The sequence below is a fragment of the Stigmatopora argus genome, chromosome 15 (assembly GCF_051989625.1).
Source record: "Stigmatopora argus isolate UIUO_Sarg chromosome 15, RoL_Sarg_1.0, whole genome shotgun sequence".
In the NCBI taxonomy this organism is placed as follows: domain Eukaryota; kingdom Metazoa; phylum Chordata; class Actinopteri; order Syngnathiformes; family Syngnathidae; genus Stigmatopora; species Stigmatopora argus.
Genome location: NC_135401.1, coordinates 14,081,290 through 14,102,447, shown reverse-complemented (window position 1 = coordinate 14,102,447; position 21,158 = coordinate 14,081,290). Strand labels below are relative to the sequence as shown.

The window sequence follows — 21,158 nt, the reverse complement described above, 5'->3', positions numbered from 1 at the left end:
TAACCAGTAGAAAGGTATTTGTTGCTTTGTGATTAAATAATAATAATAATAACAATGATAATAATAACAATAATAATAGCAATTATAATAATAGCAATTATAATAATAGCAATTATAATAATAGCAATAATAATAATAGCAATAATAATATCAATAATAATAATAACAATAATAATAACAACAATAATAACAATATTAATAATAATGTGAATTAGAACAAATAATAATGTTTTTCCATTGTAATATCCTGTTTTTTTTTCCGAAGGTGGGAACGTATTAATTTGTATTTTCTTATTTTCAATAGGAAAAATTGATTTGATTAAATTGACACGAGCTCGTATCTCAAGGTATTACTGTAATCTATATGTTAATATGGCGAAGTGGTGAACGTAAAAACTGAAGATTTTTTTATATGGCAGATCTATTTACTCCATTACCGCCAATTTAAAAAATGAAACAATTATATATTTAGCTGCTAGGTGTTCAGTCCCTCCTGACCTCCTCTCAGGCACTTCCGCCGACATGACGTCACTTCTAGACGTCAATATGCGTCTCGGTGCGGCGAACTGGGAAACCCAAACAGCATCACCGCCACTGGAAAAATGTAATTCAGAACCCGCCATGGAGCCCTAACCCTGCACGATCACCCCCCCAAAGGAGCACAACCGACGCGTTGGCTCTTCGTTCCCCGTCGAGAGGCGGCGGCGGTGGCGGCGCCACACACCGCGAAGCCAGTGGATCGCCCAGGGGCTCTAGCAGCCATCTTTTAACGAGACAAATGTTCGGGACGGCGCGGCTCGGGCGATGGGCCTGCTGTCTTGTCGGCTCCGGTGGCTGGAGTCCAGTGGCCTGGCTGCTGGTAGCGTTAGTGATGGCGGCGGGGCTTTCCAGAGGCTCGGGGGCGGTGTTGAAGGAGTGCGACAAGCCGTGTGTGAACGGCGAGTGCAACGCAGCCACGGGCGGCTGCGTGTGTTACCCCGGCTGGGTCGGGGACCAGTGCCAGCACTGCGGAGGAAGATTCAGGTATTGGCTTCGTAATGTAGCGACGCCGGCAGACTGTGTTTTGTGAGACCCTGCTCGTGTTACCCACTCTGGACGTAGACGCGTAAACATAATTTAAAGCGCATGTCTTTTTACCTGAGTAACATGGCGGTGCCTTCTTATCATCTGAACCACGAAAATGCAACATTTGCTGCATACCAATAGCTGAATGTATGTGGATCAACACTTCTAAAGGCAATGGAACAAAAATGGCACAAATGTAGAGAGCCAATTGAAATCTGCAAAATTATACCAAGATCATCTGATTCTGTAGACCAGAGGTCTCCAAACCGGTCCTCCAGGGCCGCCGCGGGTGCAGGTTTTTGTTCCAACCGATCCAACACAAACAGTTTAACCAATGATGTTTCTGCTGAAAAAAAAGCACCTGACTGCAATCCACTGATTGCACTTCTAGGATACCAAATTGGTGGAAAGGTTTCCTCTTACAGGTTGGAACGAAAACCTGCACCTACTGTGGCCCTTTCTGGAATAGTTTGGGGACCACTGTTGTAGACAAATACAGTGGTACCTTGGGATACGAGCTTAATGCGTTCCGGGACTGAGCTCGTATGTCGATTTGCTCATATCTCAAATCGACATTTCCCATAAAAATAAACTAAATACAAATTAATTCGTTTCAGCACTGAAAAAACACAAAAACAGGATATTGGAATGGAAAAACATTTTATTTGTTCTAATTCACCATCTATTAACAGAGTAAAAAATAACTAGTGGTTATGATGTTTAATAGTACTAAAATTAGACGGATTTCGCGGAGGGGAGATAGAGAGACTTTTTGCACGGCAACACATTCGTAACATAAATTAACTTGGATTACGATACAGACACACTCATCTCATTTTCTGGACCGCTTTATCCTCATTAGGGTCGTGGGGGGTGCTGCAACCTATCCCAGCTGACTCCAGGCCAGAGGCAGGGGGACACCCTGAATCGGTGGCCAGCCGATCGCAGGGCACAAGGAGACGGACAACCATGGACACTCACACCCATACCTAGGGGCAATTTAGAATGTCCAATCATCTTAATATGCATGTTTTTGGAATGTGGGAGGAAACCGGAGTACCCGGAGGAAACCCACGCAGGCCCGGGGAGAACATGCAAACTCCACACAGATGGACATGACCTGGATTTGAACCCAGGACCCCAGAGCTGTGAGGACGACACGCTAACCACTCACTTCATTCTAATATTGTTTTAAAGAAGGTAAAAAAAACGTTCTTCTTCCAGCTCTATTTGCCCCACCCTTCAGCTGGAGTTTTTAAAAGGAGGGTTGTTTGCTTTTGTCTTCCCTTCAAAATATTCCGAAAAAGATGCACGCAAATGTCCTCACAATAGGATAACGCACGACCACTTGCCAACTTGGCCGAAAGTAGTACTCCTCTCGTATTGGCGAGCAAGCTCCGCCACTTGTATACAATTGTTGTTCCCTTTATTCTGCACTCACTAACGGGGGAAAACATGGAAAAAATGCAACGCTCCGCCCAGTGTTCGTAGAGACATTTACACGAGGGAGTTGCCGCGAGAAAGACAGTGCCCATGCTGTTCTCATGAGCAGCCTCTTGCGTCCGCTGTATGCTCGTATATCCAATGGAGCAGTTTTGGGGTCTTGCCACCAGCTGAAGTGACTTGTCAATTTTGTCAAAATCCGAGCTTCACATTTTCAATGACAGCAGACACCCGGTCAAACAAGTCCTCTCCCCCTGTTTCTTCTTTCAGAGACTCCATTGTCAATAACTCCTCCGTTATTTCAAAAGTGTCGTTGATACTTCGGATAAAAATTAGAAGCTGAGCAGTGTCTTAAGAATACAATGTGAATGGCTCTGTCTTTTTGTTTATGATGCTTTTGATATCTTCATCTATTAGTTCCACACGGCAAGTCACTGTCCGCCGTGATAAACTGACTTTCTCAAATTTGTCTTTGGTCTCCGGGGACAAAATACCTGCTGTGTCCACCATACATTCCTTTAAAAACTCGCCCTCAGACAGTGTTTTGCTGGCCTTTGCTATTTTGAATGATAGCATAAAACTGACCTTAGTACTTGACTCTTGAATGGCAGTTTGACGGTGGAAAAAAACTTTGTTGAGCTTTTAATAGCTGCCAACTTCTGACCATCAGCTTCCTTTTCTTTTGTTGACAGCTTACTAGCATAGTTAGCATTCTTCTTGGCAAAGTGCCGGCTAATACTATACTCTAAAGCAGGGGTCCCCAAACTTTTTCTTGTGAGGGCCACATAACTTTTCCCTTCTCTGATGGGGGGCCGGTGTCAGTTTGTAACAGAAAAAGTGTGACGATCGTAGGGGAGCTTAATTTTTTTTTATTGTTTTCCAGAAAGCCACACATAACCAAATAACCCTTTCCAGGTTCTTTACAGAAAAAAAGTCAGGAAACATATAATAACACTATTAATGAAATAAATAATAACGAAATAACCCTCTCTGAGTTCTTCACAGAAAAAACAGGAAATAAATAACACTATTTATGAAATAAATAATAACTAAATAACTCTCTCTGGGTTCTTCATAGAAAAAAAAGCCATGGAACATTAACTTTCTGTTGTGCCATGCACAATCTTCTCCCTTTGCTCTGAAGTTTATGCACGACACCACAACCGTCATTACAGAATCACGTCAACATTTTGCAGCACAGTGCTTGGTGGTGAATTTGGCAGTGGACTCGTAGCGGGGCGGTGAGACCCCTTTTTTCCAACTCCCGGTTCATGCGTCCCATTATTAGACCGCGAGTTTCGGCCACCATGCTAGGAGCCCCGTCAGTCGTGATGCTAGCTAGCTTTGACCAGTCCAGGTCCAACTTCTCCATGGTTTGGCACACTTTGTCAAAAATATCCTCTCCCGTTGTAGTCCCTTTGAGACTTTGGAGGGCTGCCAGATCCTCGCAAATCTCAAAGTTTGCGCTAACTCCACGAATAAAAATGAGCAGTTGCGCTGTGTCTTGCACGTCCGTGCTTTCATCCAGTGCTAATGAAAAAAAGTCAAATTATTTCGTCTTCTGCTGCAGCTGGGCATATACATTACTCCCGATTTCTTCAACGCGTCTGGTCATTGTACTCACCGACAGACTTACGGCATTAAATGCATCTTTCTTCTCGGGACACACCTCCTCCGCGACAGTATCCATACATTTCTTAACAAACTCTCCATCAGTGAAAGGCTTACCGCTGCTTGCTATCAATTTAGCAACCCAAAAGCTGGCCCGAACGGATGCCTGGTTCTGCTGAGATAGTAGTCCACTTTTTCGCTTTGAGAGTTTGTCTGCTCGTATTTGGCCTTGCAATCTATCGTACTTGTCTTTGTGACGGAATTCATAGTGTCGGCAAAGATTGTATTCTTTGAATACCGCCACCGTCTCTTGACAAATGAGACAAACAGCCTTTTCTTTGCATTGAACAAAAAAATAATTGTTTGTCCACTCCAGGTTAAATACCCTGCATTCTGAATCAATTTTTCTCTCACCTAACTTTTTCGCCATTATTCCGTTCTCAAACAGGTTGCAGTTTTAATATGCTTGAATAGTCCGCGATGGTCCCAGGGCTTCGCCCTCACCTGCGATCGTCCAGATGTCTCGGTAACACTGCTCGTGCATGCAACGGTGGACGTACCCGCATGCATCAAAGGGAAACACTCTCCCCGCGCGTGTAACCAAAGAAGCAATGCGAAGCCCCGCTTCACTGGGATGATTTGTGGGCTCAGCAGGGGTGCAATGAACCAAACACAAGATTAAAACGTCCCAGTCTTCAAGGCCAAATAGGAGAAAAAAAATCCGATAGCGTCTCTGGTATTGTTCAGAGGGCCGGTCCAAATGTGCCGGCGGGCCGCATCCCCCCCCCAAAAAAAAAAAATTAAAAAAAAATTAAAAATAAATAAATAAATAAATCCGATAGCGTCTCTGGTATTGTTCAGAGGGCCGGTCCAAATGTGCCGGCGGGCCGGATACGGCCCGCGGGCCGTAGTTTGGTGACCCCTGCTCTAAAGAGTTTCTTGGCATATTAGGCAAGCAGCAGATGATCGGTGTTCAGTAAAAAAATATTTAGTTGTCCACTCCGTATTGAACACTTGAAATTTTATGTCCACTTTCCTTTTCTTAGGCCCGCTCGTCTTAGCAGAAAGGCTGATAGGTCGGGAAGGGTCAGAGTGTAAATTGCAAACGTGAAGTAATAGGCCTACGCTTCACCTCAAAGCCAATGCATCTACAGTGCCATCTGTGGAAAACATTAGAATTGCAGGGAAAATAAAAAATAACAAGGTTTATTAATTTAATATTTTCAAGTTCGGCGGGCCAGATTAAAACTTTTAATGGGCTGCATGTGGCCCCCGGGCCGTAGTTTGGGCATGCCTGTACTAGGACATGACACTGTCAAGATGACTGCCAAATTCAATGGCTCCGACCATGTTGTCATCAATCTCCTGGATCCGTTGTTGCAAACTGTGTGCCATATTGAAGATCTCCTGTAGATGTCTTAAAGACAGACCAGTTTCTTCATCCCCATTCTCGTTGTTGTCCGCTGCCTCTTCTTCCTCACTCCTCACTGAGATCATTTTGACAAGGTCTTCATCAGTTTTTGCATGCTTGTTATTCATTTCATTACATTCATAAATCATTTTTTCATCATTTTCTTTCATTTTTGTCTGTTTCTCACATTTTCATGCTCTACTTACGAAAAATTTGAGTTACGAAAAAAATCATCTCGTAAGTAGAGGTACAACTGTAGTTTAGTATCATTTTAAAATGTGTTTTGGGTGTCTGTCTTCCAGGCTAACAGCGTCCTCTGGCTTCTTGTCGGACGGACCTGGCAACTACAAGCACAAGACCAAGTGCACCTGGCTTATAGAAGGACGGTGAGTCCGGTTTGCATTCACATGCAAATCGACAAAAAGGAATTTAATTTAAAAAAAAAAATCAATTCTGGTCTTTTCTTGCTTAAAATTACATCCCACATTTTATTTTCGATAATGCTTTTGAACGGGAGTGTGGAGATGAGTTTTGTGTCCATAGTTAAACAGATATGATTTAATCTAGTTCTGTGGAATGTGGATAAAATCAGCTGTGATGGGCTCCAGTAGCCCATGAGCCTGACAAGGATAAACTGTACTGAAAATGAATGAATGTTTTCACCATTATTCTACTAACTGATACAACCTGCCATAAATATTAAATGTATTAAAAATGCTTTAAAGCCATTTTGAGGTTTTTTTTAAAATTCATAAAATATTTTTGAAAGAAAGTGCTGAAAACCTGGACAGAAGCTGTTGAGTTGTAGGCAGAAACTCTTTTGATCTGATTTTGCGCATTTTTGTTTTAGGCGTGTTTGAAACACACATTGTTGTCATCACGATGCCCTAGTCAGGTGCCGTCACTGCTTTCTGGCCCCCCACCACTATATGAGTCAGTCAGTTTTCCATGTTATCGAGGACCAACTACAATGGCTCTAATATGCACATTTCATTATGAACAACACAAATGAAAGCCTATTTTTTCGGACCCACAACACTTCCTTCTCATGGTTTAGCGAGGCTGCCGTCAAATAATCACGAAAGACATCTAAAACGTTTTAGCGTTTTGACAATATATATCACCATATTATGCAGCACTAATTCAATGATAATTTAATAGTCATATAATTGTTAAAAGTATGCTGGGATTGTGGTCCTAGTGCTTTTGTAATAGGCAAACATTTGTTGATCATCAACCTGCTTCTGACTGTTTTTGAATACAACAACACTGCCTACCGTATATTCTCGCATATAAGAGGCCTCCGCGTATAAGCCGCACCCTTAAAATTGCCTTAAAATTGTTGAATTTTACAATTTCTCTGGTAGAAGATGCCCCCTGATTCACAATTTTCACCTACATATTCATGGTTTTAATAGGAAGTACAAATGTTTTACTTTGAAGTGAAAATCTTAAGGAAAATCATCGCACGGGGTATTTCTGAGATACTGTATGAATCGAAAGGATTGTCTGCTGGATTGCACATTATTTGGGTCAATATCATAAGGAAGTTATGTATATATATACAGACGCTCCCCTACTTATGAACGAGTTAGGTTCCGAGCGATTGTTCATAAGTTGAATTTGTTCGTAAGTTGCTCAGTGCTATATTTTGTATTATAATTTATGTTTAAGGCCTATATATGTATATTGAAGGTTTATATAAGTGCATTTGTATGTTTAAGGCTTGTATAAGTAACACAGACTGGTTTGTACTGAAAAAAAACATTTAATAAAATGGAGAGAATACATACAGTACTGTAAACATACATTAGAGAGAGAGATTTACTAGAAACTGGCCAAAAGAAGCTATCTAATGACGAGTGCAGTTTTCTTTTTTTTCATCATAAATGATGCGGTAGCACTGTATGGCATCATTCAATTGATTTGCAAACTTTGTGCAACGTTCAATATTTGGGTCCTGCTGCTCGAGCTTTATGTTTATAAATGGTACTGACGGTCGAACGATTCAAGTTGCATTCACGTGCAACGCTCACCACTTTCTGACGCGCATCAAGCTTCGTTATTATTGCCACTCATTTCAAATGAAATGGCTTGCCTCTTCCTTGCACCTCCCTCACTAGAAGCCTTTCGCTTTTCACCAACCATATTCAATAATGGATGCACGAGATATTTAATGATACAAATGAAAAAGGTTCTTTGCGCACTGGAGATACGTTCACGCACTTCCGCATTGCAACGAACTGGGCAGAGGAAGGTGGATGCTAGGTGAGCTGAGCTGTCACAGCGCCAGGCATCGATATTAGCGGCGGAAAGAAGCACTACTTGGAAAAAGGCGCGTAATACAAAATCGAACTTACGAACATTTTTCGACATAAACGCAATTTGCAGACATGTTCGTATGTACCGTTGTTTGTAACTCGAATGTTCGTAAGTAGGGGAGCGTCTGTATGTGTAGACGGGGTCCAGTCCTTCAAATTCCTGGGGGTCCACGTCACGGACAAGCTCTCCTGGTCTACCAACACTACGGCAGTGGTGAAGAAGGCCCAGAAACGACTCCATTTCCTGAGGGTACTCAGTAAGAACAACTTGGACACTAAGCTTCTGGTAACCTTCTATACAGCCACTGTGGAGAGCATCGGCTGCTCTCTGCCCTCACTGGATGACATTGCTAGCCCTCGCTACCTCAGCAGAGCCGGGAACATTGTCAGGGACCAATACCACCCTGGTCACAACCTGTTCCAGCTGCTGCCCTCTGGCAGACGCTACAGGTCTCCCAAAGCACGGACAAATAGACTTAAGGACAGTTTTTTTTCCTACAGCCATCAGGACTCTGAACTTGCGTTAGCACAACACACAATCCCTTCTGTGCAATAACTTGGGGGTGTGCAATAACAAAGTGCAATATCTTAGATTGTGCAATATTTTAGAATTTACCTAGCCAGGATGTGACTTTTTATACTTTTATATTACTACCGTAATTACTCGAATATAACGCGCACTCGAAAATAACACGCAGGTATAACTTTGGGCCAAAAACATCTGGAAAAACGCAGTAATCGAATATAGTGCGCACCTAAAATTTCCCGCTGACGAAAATCAGAAATCTTACCTTTTTTTCTTCGTTTCACGATTGTTTTGTTCAAACAAATTTATTCATTAGAATCCTTCAAATGAAAAGTTCCTCTCTCTCTTTGTCTGTCCTCTCATACATCTCTTCGTTGAGAATCCTATCAACGTCCACGCTTCCTTCATCCACTTCCTCTTCCTCCCACAACACATCATCCGATTGGCTTTACGAGATGACGTAAAATCCGTGCGTCAAAGTGAGTTTGACAATGCTTTTTTCAATCGAAAATTTGTAATTTATTTTAGTTATTGATTATAACACTGAACTGAGAGAGGGTGAACTGAGACGGGTACGAGGCTAGAGGGGGGCAGTGGTCGTCTCGGCTTTACGAGATGACGTAAAATCCGTGCGTCGGCTTCACGAGATGACGTAAAATCCGTGCGTCGGCTCTACGAGATGACGTAAAATCCGTGCGTCAAAGTGAGTTTGACAATGCTTTTTTCGATCGAAAATTTGTAATTTATTTTATTCAATTCAATTTCAATTCAATTTATTTGGCAAGAAAAAGCACCAGGCTAAGGGCCATGTAACAAGACACAAAAAAAAAAATAGTTTTTGATTATAACACGCACCCCCAACTATTGGAATTAATTATTTTGCAAAAACCTGCGTGTTATATTCGAGTAATTACGGTATTTGTTTTTTTTTACTGGGAAAACGCACTTTGTGGAGTAGCACCACCAATTTCATTATACGCAGCCGTGTATGATGACAATAAAGGCTTTTGATTGATTTGATTGACATTCATCGCCGCCAGCATTGACTCGCGAAGGGGAGCGTCTCATACATGTATGTATGTATATATATATATATATATATATATATATATATATATATACATATATATATACATATATATATATATATATATATATATATATATGTATATATATATATATATATATACATATATATATATATATACATACATATATACATACATATATATCAGTGGCGGGCGGTGCATTTTCTGGTAGCGCCTTCAACGTATCAATCCAACCCTCAAAAACTATTTTATGGCTATAAAACCTCTACTGCAGCTACAGCTGCGACACATAAAAAATAATCAATAAATTAATGCACAAAAATGGGGTAAAATCCACTTCCTAGCAGCATTTCATGATTAAATACAAATACTGGAGCTTTTCAGACATTAAAACCAGGCCAGGGGGTGATTTTCCCGGGAAAAGACAGCGATGAACGTCAATGGCGTATGGGCAAACATTGCCCGAAAATGGGGTAAAATCCAGCCAAAAACAGCATTTATTGATTAAATACAAATACTGGAGCTTTTTAGACATCAGAACCGGGCCCGGAGTATCATTTCCCCGGTAAAAAGACAGCGATGAACGTCGATACGTCCATACGTGAAATGACAAAAAATGCACTAAAATACTAAAATTAGGTAAAATCCACTTCCTAGCATCATTTATTGATTGAATACAAATACTGGAGCTTTTTAGACATTACAACCAGGCCAGGGGGGTGATTTTTCCCGGGAAAAGACAGCGATGGAAGTCAATGGTGAAACGCCCAAAATTAAACTGGGGTAAAATCCACTTCCTAGCAGCATTTTGTGATTAAATACAAACACTGGAGCTTTTCAGATATCAGAACTTGGCCCACAATTGAAATATTATTTAGGAATATAGCCATATTTGTAATTTTACTCACCAAAAATCCTTTTTACACAATATCCATCCTCCTTTCTTTCTTCCTTCTTTCCTATCGCCATCGAAGCTAATGATGAAAGTCGAGCCTGTGCTGTCATATTTCCGGCATAGTCTGTTTTGAAAATGGCATTAAATCAACACAACAATATACTATTTGCTTGTGGAGCTAAGTTAGCGCGCTGAAAGTGCCGCACACACCATTTTCCCGGCTGTAACAGGCTTGCTAGCTTCGGAGTTGACCGCCCTTTCTTAATGATGTCCATTTTTTTCCTGAAAAAGTCCGTCTAGAAAATAGCTTTGTGAGCAAACAGAATCTATTTGTTTTTGCTTCTGTCGGCCATAGTGGGTGGAGTTTGCGATCTCGGCTGCCTCAGTACTGCTTTGGCCCGCCTACTAGCCAATCATAGTTTGTGAAAGCAATGACATGTGCCAGCCAGCAAAATGCTAACGCCTATGAAAAATCATTGTGGGGTTGCCAACTCGAAATCTGATTGGTTAAAAGCAACAGTCTAGTTTAATGCAGCAGAGCCCGCAAGAACTGATTGTGCAGGCTTTGAGGCAGATCTGATCTGGCAACAAATAATGGCTGAAATGTGATTGGTTAAATGCTTCAATATGAAAACACACATCTGAAAGCAGTGCAACCAGGGGGAAAAGCGATGAAAGGAAGCTAACAGACCATTTGGAATAATAAGTACGTATTGATGGACAAAATATAATATGATTCAGATATTTCTTAGGCCAGCAGAGAAGGCCTTGAAGGCCCTGATGGCCTGCCACTGATATATATATATACACACATATATGTATATATATATGTATATATATATGTGTATATATATATATATATATATATATATATATATACACACACACATATATATATATATATATATATATATATATATATATATATATAAACAGTCATACATTTACTTACAAATGCCTCTAGGTGCGAAATTTCCAAGTTACAAAAGCTTTTTATATGCAAATGAGTGTCTTGAGATAAGAAAAATATCCAAGTTACAAAAACCCCTAAAAAGTTCATGCATTCCTTATCCGTTATATTATTTTGAAAATATTGTCGTGGATGCACTAATTCTCGCTTTAGAAGCTCACTCCACCATATACTGGTCTCTCATTGGCTGTCTCATGGCAACTGTCCATTTTCTTTAACCCATTGTCTGCTTAAACTTATTTATGGTTGGGGAAGCTGTGCCTGAGTGCCTCGACCTGAACCGCAGCCTTTTGTGGGCGAAATTGTGCCACGGGGGCAGGTGATGGGCTGGGTACACGGTCGATTGGTCGCCGATCTTTTGGTCGCCGGTCTTTTGGTCGCCCGGAAGGTTATTGATAATTACCATTTAAATCGTTGCTCAAATTCCCTAAATACAAACTGCGAATTACTATTTAGTCGTACTTAATGCCCTATTAATCATTAGGCTAAAGAAAAGCTCCAAATTTCCCGTACTTTTATTATTTTTTGTTGGAGAACTTGTTAAGACCCTGACTGACGTACCTTCCTAAGGGGACAACTCATGTACATACAAACTCTTATACACTCACACGTCGGCTCAGTAAAACTGCTCAGGGCCATTGTTGGCTTTTATTGATGCGTAGACCGTGTTGTTTTACCTTGTTTTGTCGCCGGTCTTTTGGTCGCCGTTTTTTTTTTAATGCCCGTTGTCGCGGTCCGGGCGACCAAAAGACCGGCGACCAAAAGACCGGCCACCAAAAGACCGGCGACCAATCGACGGCGACCAAAAGACCGACGACCAATTGACCGCACACGGATGGGCTGCATGCTCAGTAATAAGGACGTTGACGAGTTACTTGGTCGATGTGCACCAAAACGGAGCATGAGTGATTGCGATGCTTGGCAATACACGAGGAATTCAATGAGAAGGCAACCGAGGAGAAAGCAGCCACCATTGCAACAGCACAAATCAGAAAAAAAACGGGGGAGAAACGAATTTTCCGACTTCGTGGAAAAACATCCTGAACGACGTCTCAACGGAGCATGAGTAAATGCAACGCTCTGCAATACACGAGGAATTCAACAAGTAGGCAGCCGAGGAGGAAGCAGCCACCATCCCAACAGCACAAATCAGAAAAAAAACGGGGGAGAAACAAACTTTCTGACTCCCTGGAAAAAACATCTTGAAAAAGTTTTCACGAGTCGTGCCCACTTTGACGACGTTTGTCTGCATTTTAGAAACATTATTAAAAGTCCTCATTGGCAATCGTCTTTGTATCGTTTTTTCCCAAAATTTGCGTCAACCAGCACTGCAGAAGTAAGAAAGAACCAGTAGCAACTTATAAAATGGGTGTAAAATTACATTACAAAGAAATCATAAAAGACTAATGTTTTTTGTTGATTAATGTTGTGTGAATTGTTGATGCTGTGTATATTAAATGTGTACATGTTTGCATGATATCTCTATGTTGCATCCCAGTAGCTTTCTCTTATTCCCATGCGTTTCAACACGGGTAGATTTTGTATATATACATGTTTGTGTGATATCTCTATGTTGCATCCCAGTAGCTTTCTCTTGTTCCCATGCGTTTCAACACGGGTACATTGTGTATATATATTTGTTATTCATTTTGTGACATTAATAAATAATGTTATGATCATTTTCTCTCATTTGTGTGGGTTTCTCACATCTTTCTTACAAAATTGGGAGATGTTGACCAATTTTAAAGGGTGTAGTTTGTAGTGGTAGTGGACAGTGGAACGAATGAGAGAATTGACATAAAAAGTATTGCACTACTTACGAAATTTTCAAGTTACGAAAAAAGTTCTGGAACCAATTAATTTCGTAAGTAGAGGTATGACTATGTGAGAAAAAATACATTCAACTAACAATTTCTGCATGACAAACTTCTAATACTGTATTTTCACGACTAATTTGCACCGCATTATAAGGCGCACATTCAATGAATGACACATTTTAATGTTTTTCCATATATAAGGCGCACCGCATTGTAAGGCGCACCGCTCCGCATTACACTGGCCTACCGCACCGCATTATACGGGTCAACAGTAGAGGCTGGGGTTACGTTATGCATCCACTAGATGGATTACAAATCAGCTTTCTGACAACTCCATTCACCCCAACATGAATAAACAACAGTTTTTTTTTATTTTCTCCGAGGTTAAAGTATCAGTATTTTCATGACACAGCAATAGCATAATAACTCATGTTGAACAGGTGGGCGAATGTGGGATCCAACACGCACGTCTTCGTGTCACCAAAGTCGTCATTAATCGGGTCAGTAATTTCTGCCTTCCTGAAAGCTCGGACCGCAGTTGAGACTTCCACTGGGAATGATGGTGAACATAGAATTAATGTGCTAGATCGAGCACAACCAAAATGAAACGCCGTTTTATATAGCTCAGCATTCACCGCGCACCGGAAATAGAGTCGGGGGCTGTTAGCCGTAGTTGCGAGAGCTGTTGCGACTCAATATTGATCCATATATAATAAATTTATATATATAGTTCGCAGTCTAGCTCTGAATGCTCTGTTGACGCCAATCTAGCGGCTGGAGTTCTTTTGTCAATCCACCCGGAATGACGGCGAGCACCAAATCAGTGTGCTCGGCGTCATACTGGGTGTATTGACAAAAGAACTACATATCCCAGCATGAACCGCGCACGGGGAAAATGAAGTCGCAGGCTGCTTACTGTAGTTGCGAGACCTGTAGAGGATGGTGTACCCTATCGACTGATTTATTTTATCGTGATAACAATTTTAATATTGGTTCATATATAAGGCGCACTGGATTATAAGGCGCCCTGTCTATTTTGGAGAAAATTTAAGACTTAAGTGCGCCTTATAGTCGTGAAAATACGGTATTTTTTTTTTGCTTCTGTAAAACTTGACAATGCGATGACTTCTATCGGTGTCAATGGTAGTGAATGAGGTCTTATTTCTCATGGGAAAAAAGATACCTATTTACATTACAGTGGTACCTCGAGATACGAGCTTAATGCGTTCCGGGACTGAGCTCGTATGTCGATTTACTCGTATCTCAAATGAACGTTTCCCATAGAAATGAACTAAAAACAAATTAATTCGTTCCAACCCTCTGAAAAAACACCCAAAACAGGATAATGGATTGGAAAAACATTATTTGTTCTAATTTGGCATCTATTAACAGAGTAACAAATAACTAGTGGTTTAATAGTACTAAAATGTGTTTAATAGTACTAAAATATGACGGATTTCGCGGAGCGGAGAGAGAGAGGGACAGAGAGACGGGGAGCGAGTGATAGACTTTTTGCACGGCAACGCGCTCGTAACATAACAAACAAATTTAAATGAACTTGGATTACGATGCAGACACACTCAAAAATAAATGTGATTTAACCTTACACTAAACCTAATTCTAATTTTGTTTTAAATTGTTATACCTTTCTTCTCCCGAGTCTTCACCCGGACTTTCAGATGCAACCTATTGAGGGTTGTTTGCTTTTGTCTTCCCTTCAAAATATTCGGAAAATGATGCACACAAATGTCCTCACAATAGGATAACGCATGACCACTTGCCAACTTGCCCGGGAAGTAGTACTCCTCTCGTATTAGCGAACAAGCTCCGCCATTCTGCACTGACTAACGGGAAAAAAACACTGAAAAAATGCAACGCTCCGCCCAGTGCTCGTAGAGACATTACACGAGGGAGTTGCGACCAGAAAGACAGTGCCCATAATGTTCTTCTGAGCAGCCTCTCGCATCCGCTGTATGCTCATATGTCAAAATTTGTCTCGTATCTCAAGATAAATATTTGCTTGAACTTTTATCTCAAATTGCTCGTATGTCGGGGCACTCGTATGTCAAGGTATTAGTGTACTGGAATTCTCAGATGAAATGATAACAAATACCTAACGAAGCTTTTTTTGTCTTTTAGTCCCAATTCCATACTTCGCTTACGCTTTGAGCATTTTGCCACCGAGTGCGGCTGGGACCACCTTTACGTCTATGATGGAGACTCCATCTACGCCCCCCTGCTGGCTGCATTCAGGTACTCTCACAGGCCTTGTCCAGACAGGCAGCCAAAATCCGTTTTTTAGACATTGAAAATGATTGGCTCTTTTCTAGTATGCTTTGTCACAGAGCACAGAAATCCGATTTCTGCAAAACAGATTGAAACCTCATTTGGGAAGTAGTCTTATATTCGATATGGACAAGACGTTTCTCAATCTGAACACCTCTGATGTGATTTGAGTGTCCGTCATGTGATGGAAGACTGAGAGCGCTAATGGAGCACGCTGAAGTGTGAGGATGAAATGTGTTTAATTGTCAATCTGTGGGCATCATGTTTCACGTATTTTGTGTGCAATGGAAGAAAGAAGAGACAGACAGACATAGTAACAGTTCCAGAGGAAGATAAAAAGCCTAAGCATCATGGTGTTAGGAAGCAGTTTTCAACAATTGCACTTCTGAATGTCACGCTTAAATTCTCTGCGTGTGGACCAATGGAGTACAAGACGTTGTTGAAGGGCATTGCCATAGTTTGTCTCAGGTGTATTTATAGATAAATATACTGTAATCCTTCACCACTTCGCAGCTTCAAAATTTGCGGCTTCAGCACATTGCAATTTTTTTTAATCTTGGGTATAAAAAAAGTTAAAGAAGCGTAGAAGAATGACGCACCGAGTATTTATAAAAGGCCAGGAATTTTGCATCAGACACATGGGTGAAAAAAACTATGCCAAGGCTATTCCAGGTTTGTTTGGATTTTGAGTCGCTGTTCAAAATGACACCTAAATATTGACGTTGATATGCTAAAGGAGTAGCACGCCATTACGGCATAAATGAATATACACTGTGGCGTCCATTTGTACAAAATTAACCTGGTAGGAGCCATGTTAAGTACAGTAATCCCTTGAATATCGCGGATATTGTAGACCAGGCATGGCCACAGGACGACAAAATGAACTTAATACAACTAAGAACAAAGTCTTGCTGCTTGTGTACTGGATGAGCAACCAGAAAGCCTGGATCACAAAAGCCTTCACAAACTGTTGCATCCCGAACGCAAAGCTGTACTTCGCTGAAAGGGGGTTCCACTTCAACGACTTGGACTAAAACTCCCATTAACCTGTTTTTTTGGATTTATATCAAGCGGAGAGGAATTATTTTTGTGAGTACAGTGAAAGATCATTGCCAGCCCTCACAGTCGAAATAGACTAGCATGTCAACGGAAGCCAATGTTAAAAAAACTAAAAAAATTAACTGGGTGAAATGTCTAGAAAATAGGTAGAGGTTTTAAATATTTTAGTATTAACATTGTTTTAGGTTGAGGGAGAAACTCATGAATGCACAAGTGGGATCCCGACTTTCTGAACTACTGTGCTAAGCCAAGTTTTTTTTTTTTTTTATTGTTAGCGGTCTGATCATTCCCGAGAGTTCCAACAACGAGACCGTTCCTGAAGTGGCGGCGCGGTCGGGCTACGCCTTGCTGCACTTCTTCAGTGATGCTGCCTACAACCTCACAGGATTTAACATCTCTTACAGGTAAACAATGGGGAATAAAAGTGAACTCTGTCAATCATTGAACTGAATAAACTCTTTTTTCCCAAGCTGGAAGTCAAAAGTTAAACTTTGAATGCTTGCAATTCCCCTTACAGATTTTTTTCTCCCCGTCCCATTCCATAAGAGCAGATGTCAGCGTCAATTATTCATCCGATAGCCTGTAATGTTGTATTCACAGTTTGCTTTTTAGCAACGTGTGCGTATGTGTGTGTGTCGCGGCAGAGTGAACACGTGTCCCAACAACTGCTCGGACCGAGGCGACTGCTACCCGGACGTGGCCACGGGAGTGCCGCGCTGCCGCTGCCTAGATGGTTGGAAGGGCGATGCCTGCGATGTGCCCTATTGTCTCCAGGACTGTGGATTCCCCCAGCGAGGAAGCTGCCGGAACAAAACCTGTCACTGCTCGCTCGGTTGGCAAGGTGTGTTGCTGGAACAAAATCATGAAGTAGAAAACTACTAAAAATACTATGAGATTATTATAAGCGTGGCTAACTCATTCACTGACATTGGCAGCAATAGACATCAAATCTGTCCCGTCCCAGTTCAAACAGATCGGACAGTGTGTTCATTCATATCATAAAATTGAAGCTGTTAAAATGGTAGGACGGATGTTATGTTTCTTTTGCTTTAAATGTTGGTGTTCATATGTCTGTGTGGTCAGTGTGAATACATTTTTTTAAGTATGGTTTGTTCCTCACTGTCAAAGAAAGCCAATGAGTTAAACACAGGCAAAACTAAAGATGACTGGATATATTACAGATGATCCACAAAAAGCACACACAGGATTTGGGTAAAAATAACACCTTCCAAAAATAAAATACATTACAACAACTCGAATCAATGCATTACTCACTAAAGATCCAACTTGCTCACAAAATTCTCAATACGGATTCCAATACTATAGGACCAAAGGACCGGTTCAAAAACAGGAAGTAGAAGCCTACCATAATAAATGTATTTTATCGTGACTACACAGTAATCCCTCGATTATCGCGGTTAATGTAGACCAGACATGGCTCAGATAAACGAAAAACCGCGAAGTAGGGTCACCCCTATTTAAAATAAATACATAAATTAATACATTTTTACTACAGTGCTGAGTTCTAGTAGCAAGCGGAGGATGGGAGTGGCTTCCGCTTGTGACTTTCAGCGTCGATTTTCACATTTTTATGAACCTAAAAAAAACACATATTTATTTATTTTTTACTTCAGTGCTGAGTTCTAGTCCCAAGCGGAGGACAGGGGAGTGGCTTCCGCTTGCGAGTTTCAGCGTGGATTTTCACATTTTTATGAACTTACAAAAAAATGTAATTAACAAAAAAAATATTTCCCCCAGAAAAACCGCGATGTAGTGAAGCCGCAATAGTTGAAACCGTGATATTCCAGGGATTACTGGAGTTAAAACCGATAATATTGCGTACATTACCGAAGATCCCAAGTTGGACAAAGCTCAAACGGGAATGGACTCAAAACAAAACCTTCCAAAATAAAATACGAATTAGTGAGTTCCACGTAACATACGTACTATGCTCGGAAAAAGTATTGACTGAAATAGAATCTTATCCCACCAATAGGAAACTTCCAGAACTGTAAGTAAAATCCTGCCTAATAAAATGGGGAACAAAAACTTCAACCTAACATTCCGATACACAGAAAGCTAAGCAAAATCAAACTGGCAGGCTAGAAACCCCCTACTGAAATCAAGGGTTGTGTTCACAAAATCTTCTCAAAAAAGAAATGGAAACCAACTCAATATCTTTTTCTCACAAAAGGTTTTGCGTTACTACTTGCATTGTGGACATACTAGTGAAAGATTTTAATATGACCATCATGTTGTCTGTGAATTTTACCAAACATGATTACACACTATCAGGATTTATATAAAAAAAGAAGCAATATAACTACAATAATAAAAGATGATTAACACACCAAAAAAAATCAAAATTCTTCTTTAAAAAAAGTGGATTATAACCAGAAAGTATGAAAACTAACAGAAAAAGTAACTTAACATCTCTTACTCTGTCTGTAAGTGGAAACCTAACAAAAGTTTTATGCTTACAAAATGTGTCTGAGCAGAAACGACATACGATCCAATTTAATGTTGTTTATTCTCAATGAGCTGGCCTGTACAACACAAACTTCCTGTTTTCTTCTTCCGTCCAGGTCCTGACTGCTCTGTGTCAGTTCCTGCCGACTCGGGCTTCTGGACCCGCGAAGCCTTCCCTGAACCCGGTCTGGCCAGAGCCTCGCACAAGGCCGTGGTGGACAAGGGTGTCATGTGGGTCTTCGGGGGATATGTCTTCAATGCCACTGACTATCACATGGTCAAAGCGTGAGTCCCAGTCATTGTCATCATAATCACATTAACTCATCTAACTGCAGTTGACAAAATAGAAACAAAACAACATCGTAAACTTGCCATATTATCGTTTACAATTCTCAAACTAAGGAAACATCAACAACCTACTCTTCTCACAGATAAGCCATATATGATTGCAACACATTGAGATAAGGTTTAATTGTATCTCATAGGTGCCAATGAAAGTTATTTTTCTCTATTTACTACAGTGGTACCTTTAGATACTAGCTTAATGCGTTCCGGTACTGAGCTTGTATGTCGATTTACTCGTATCTCAAATCAACGTTTCCCATAGAAATGAACTAAAAACAAATTAATTTGTTCCAACCCTCTGAAAAACACAAAAAAAGAGGATATTGGAATGGATTTTTTTTTAAATTTGTTCTTATTACCATCTATTAACAGAGTAACAAATAACTAGTGGTTATGATGTTTAATAGTACTAGAATTAGACGGATTTTAAGGAGAGAGAGGGACAGAGAGAGAGAAAGAGAGAGACTTTTTGCATGGCAACCCACTCGTAACATAACATAAACAAATTTAAATGGACTTGGATTACGATACACACACACTCAAAAATACTATAATCTAACCTTACACTAAACTTAATTCTAATTTTGTTTTAAAGAAGTTAAAAAAGCCTTTCTTCTCCCGGGTTGGCTCTATTTGCCCCGCCTCCGCCCTGACTTTCAGCGGGTTTTTAAAAGGAACCTATCGAGGGTTGTTTGCTTTTGTCTTCTTCAAAATACTCCGAAAATGATGCACACAAATGTCCTCACAATAGGATAACGCACGACCACTTGCCAACTTGCCCGGGAAGTAGTACTCCTCTAGTATTGGCGAGCAAGCACCATTCTGCACTGACTAATGGGGAAAAAAAACACTGAAAAAATTCAATGCTATGCCCAGTGCTCGTAGAGACATTTACACGAGGGAGTTGCGGGGAGAATGACAGTGCCCATGATGTTCATTTGAGCAGCCTCTCGTGTCCGCTGTATGCTCGTATATCAAAATTTGTCTCGTATCTCAAGATAAATATCTGTTCGTAATTTTTCTTGTATCTCAAATTGCTTCTATGTCGGGGCACTCATATGTCAAGGTATTACTGTACTAAGCTGCTTCAGCCCAAAGGGCGCTAGCATGACACTATTCTAGCGTATTGTTATGCTAGTTTATGTTATGCCAGCGTATGTTACGGTAGCATATTTTGTGCTCGCGTATTTTATGGTAGCGTATGTTATGCCAGCGTATATTATGCTAGCGTGTTTTTTGTCAAAGGCAGCATGACTAAAACTAATTTTGATTATGGTTTATTGGGGTAATAGGTACTCGCGTTAATAGAAGCTAAAGCAGTTAAACATCTACAGAACCGGCAAACTCCTCATCTTCTATATCCGATATATAGAGTTCGGCCAAGTGGACAACTTCCCCGTTCAACATGCTATGCTCCATCTCACTGTCAGAGTCAGAGTTGTCGCCGGGGTATTCCGGGAACTTGATGTCAGATTTGGCGAAAGCTCGAAAACAGTGCTGGCCGACACTTGAGCCCAGGCATCCACAACCTATTAACATATTGTCGCGTAACTGGCCCGAAGCTGCCTGCCATTTTTTGTATAACTATGTATACCATCCATTGCTCCTAAGTTGTTTGAATGCTCTGTTTATGGCAATGTTCAGCGGTTGTAGTTCCTTCGTCAAGCCTCCCGGAATGACGGCAAGCTCAGAGTTCACATTTTCACTATATACATTTTGCACGTCAGCAAGAAATGCACCCCGACAATCAAGCGGTCAGCGTCATACAACGACATCTACAGAATCTTGAATTTAGTGCATGCAAAAGGCGCACCAACTGATTGGGCACCCTGTCCATTTTGGGGAAAATTTTAGACTTTCAGTGTGCCCTACAGGTGTGAAAATACGGTAA

At 40.9% G+C, this 21,158-nt stretch overlaps 1 protein-coding gene across 2 annotated transcripts in view; it reads left to right on the top strand.

The window, feature by feature from the left end:
• The first annotated feature begins 522 nt into the window (after positions 1-522).
• atrn (attractin) overlaps positions 523-21,158 on the top strand; it is a 97,980-nt gene continuing 77,344 nt past the window's right edge. For both annotated transcript variants that reach the window (XM_077620386.1, XM_077620385.1), the window contains exons 1-6: positions 523-1,023; positions 5,833-5,916; positions 15,248-15,361; positions 16,729-16,857; positions 17,098-17,294; positions 19,039-19,207. In XM_077620386.1, coding sequence (XP_077476512.1) covers positions 779-1,023; positions 5,833-5,916; positions 15,248-15,361; positions 16,729-16,857; positions 17,098-17,294; positions 19,039-19,207 — 938 coding nt within the window. In that variant the 5' untranslated portion in view covers positions 523-778. The remainder of the gene's footprint in view (positions 1,024-5,832; positions 5,917-15,247; positions 15,362-16,728; positions 16,858-17,097; positions 17,295-19,038; positions 19,208-21,158) is intronic.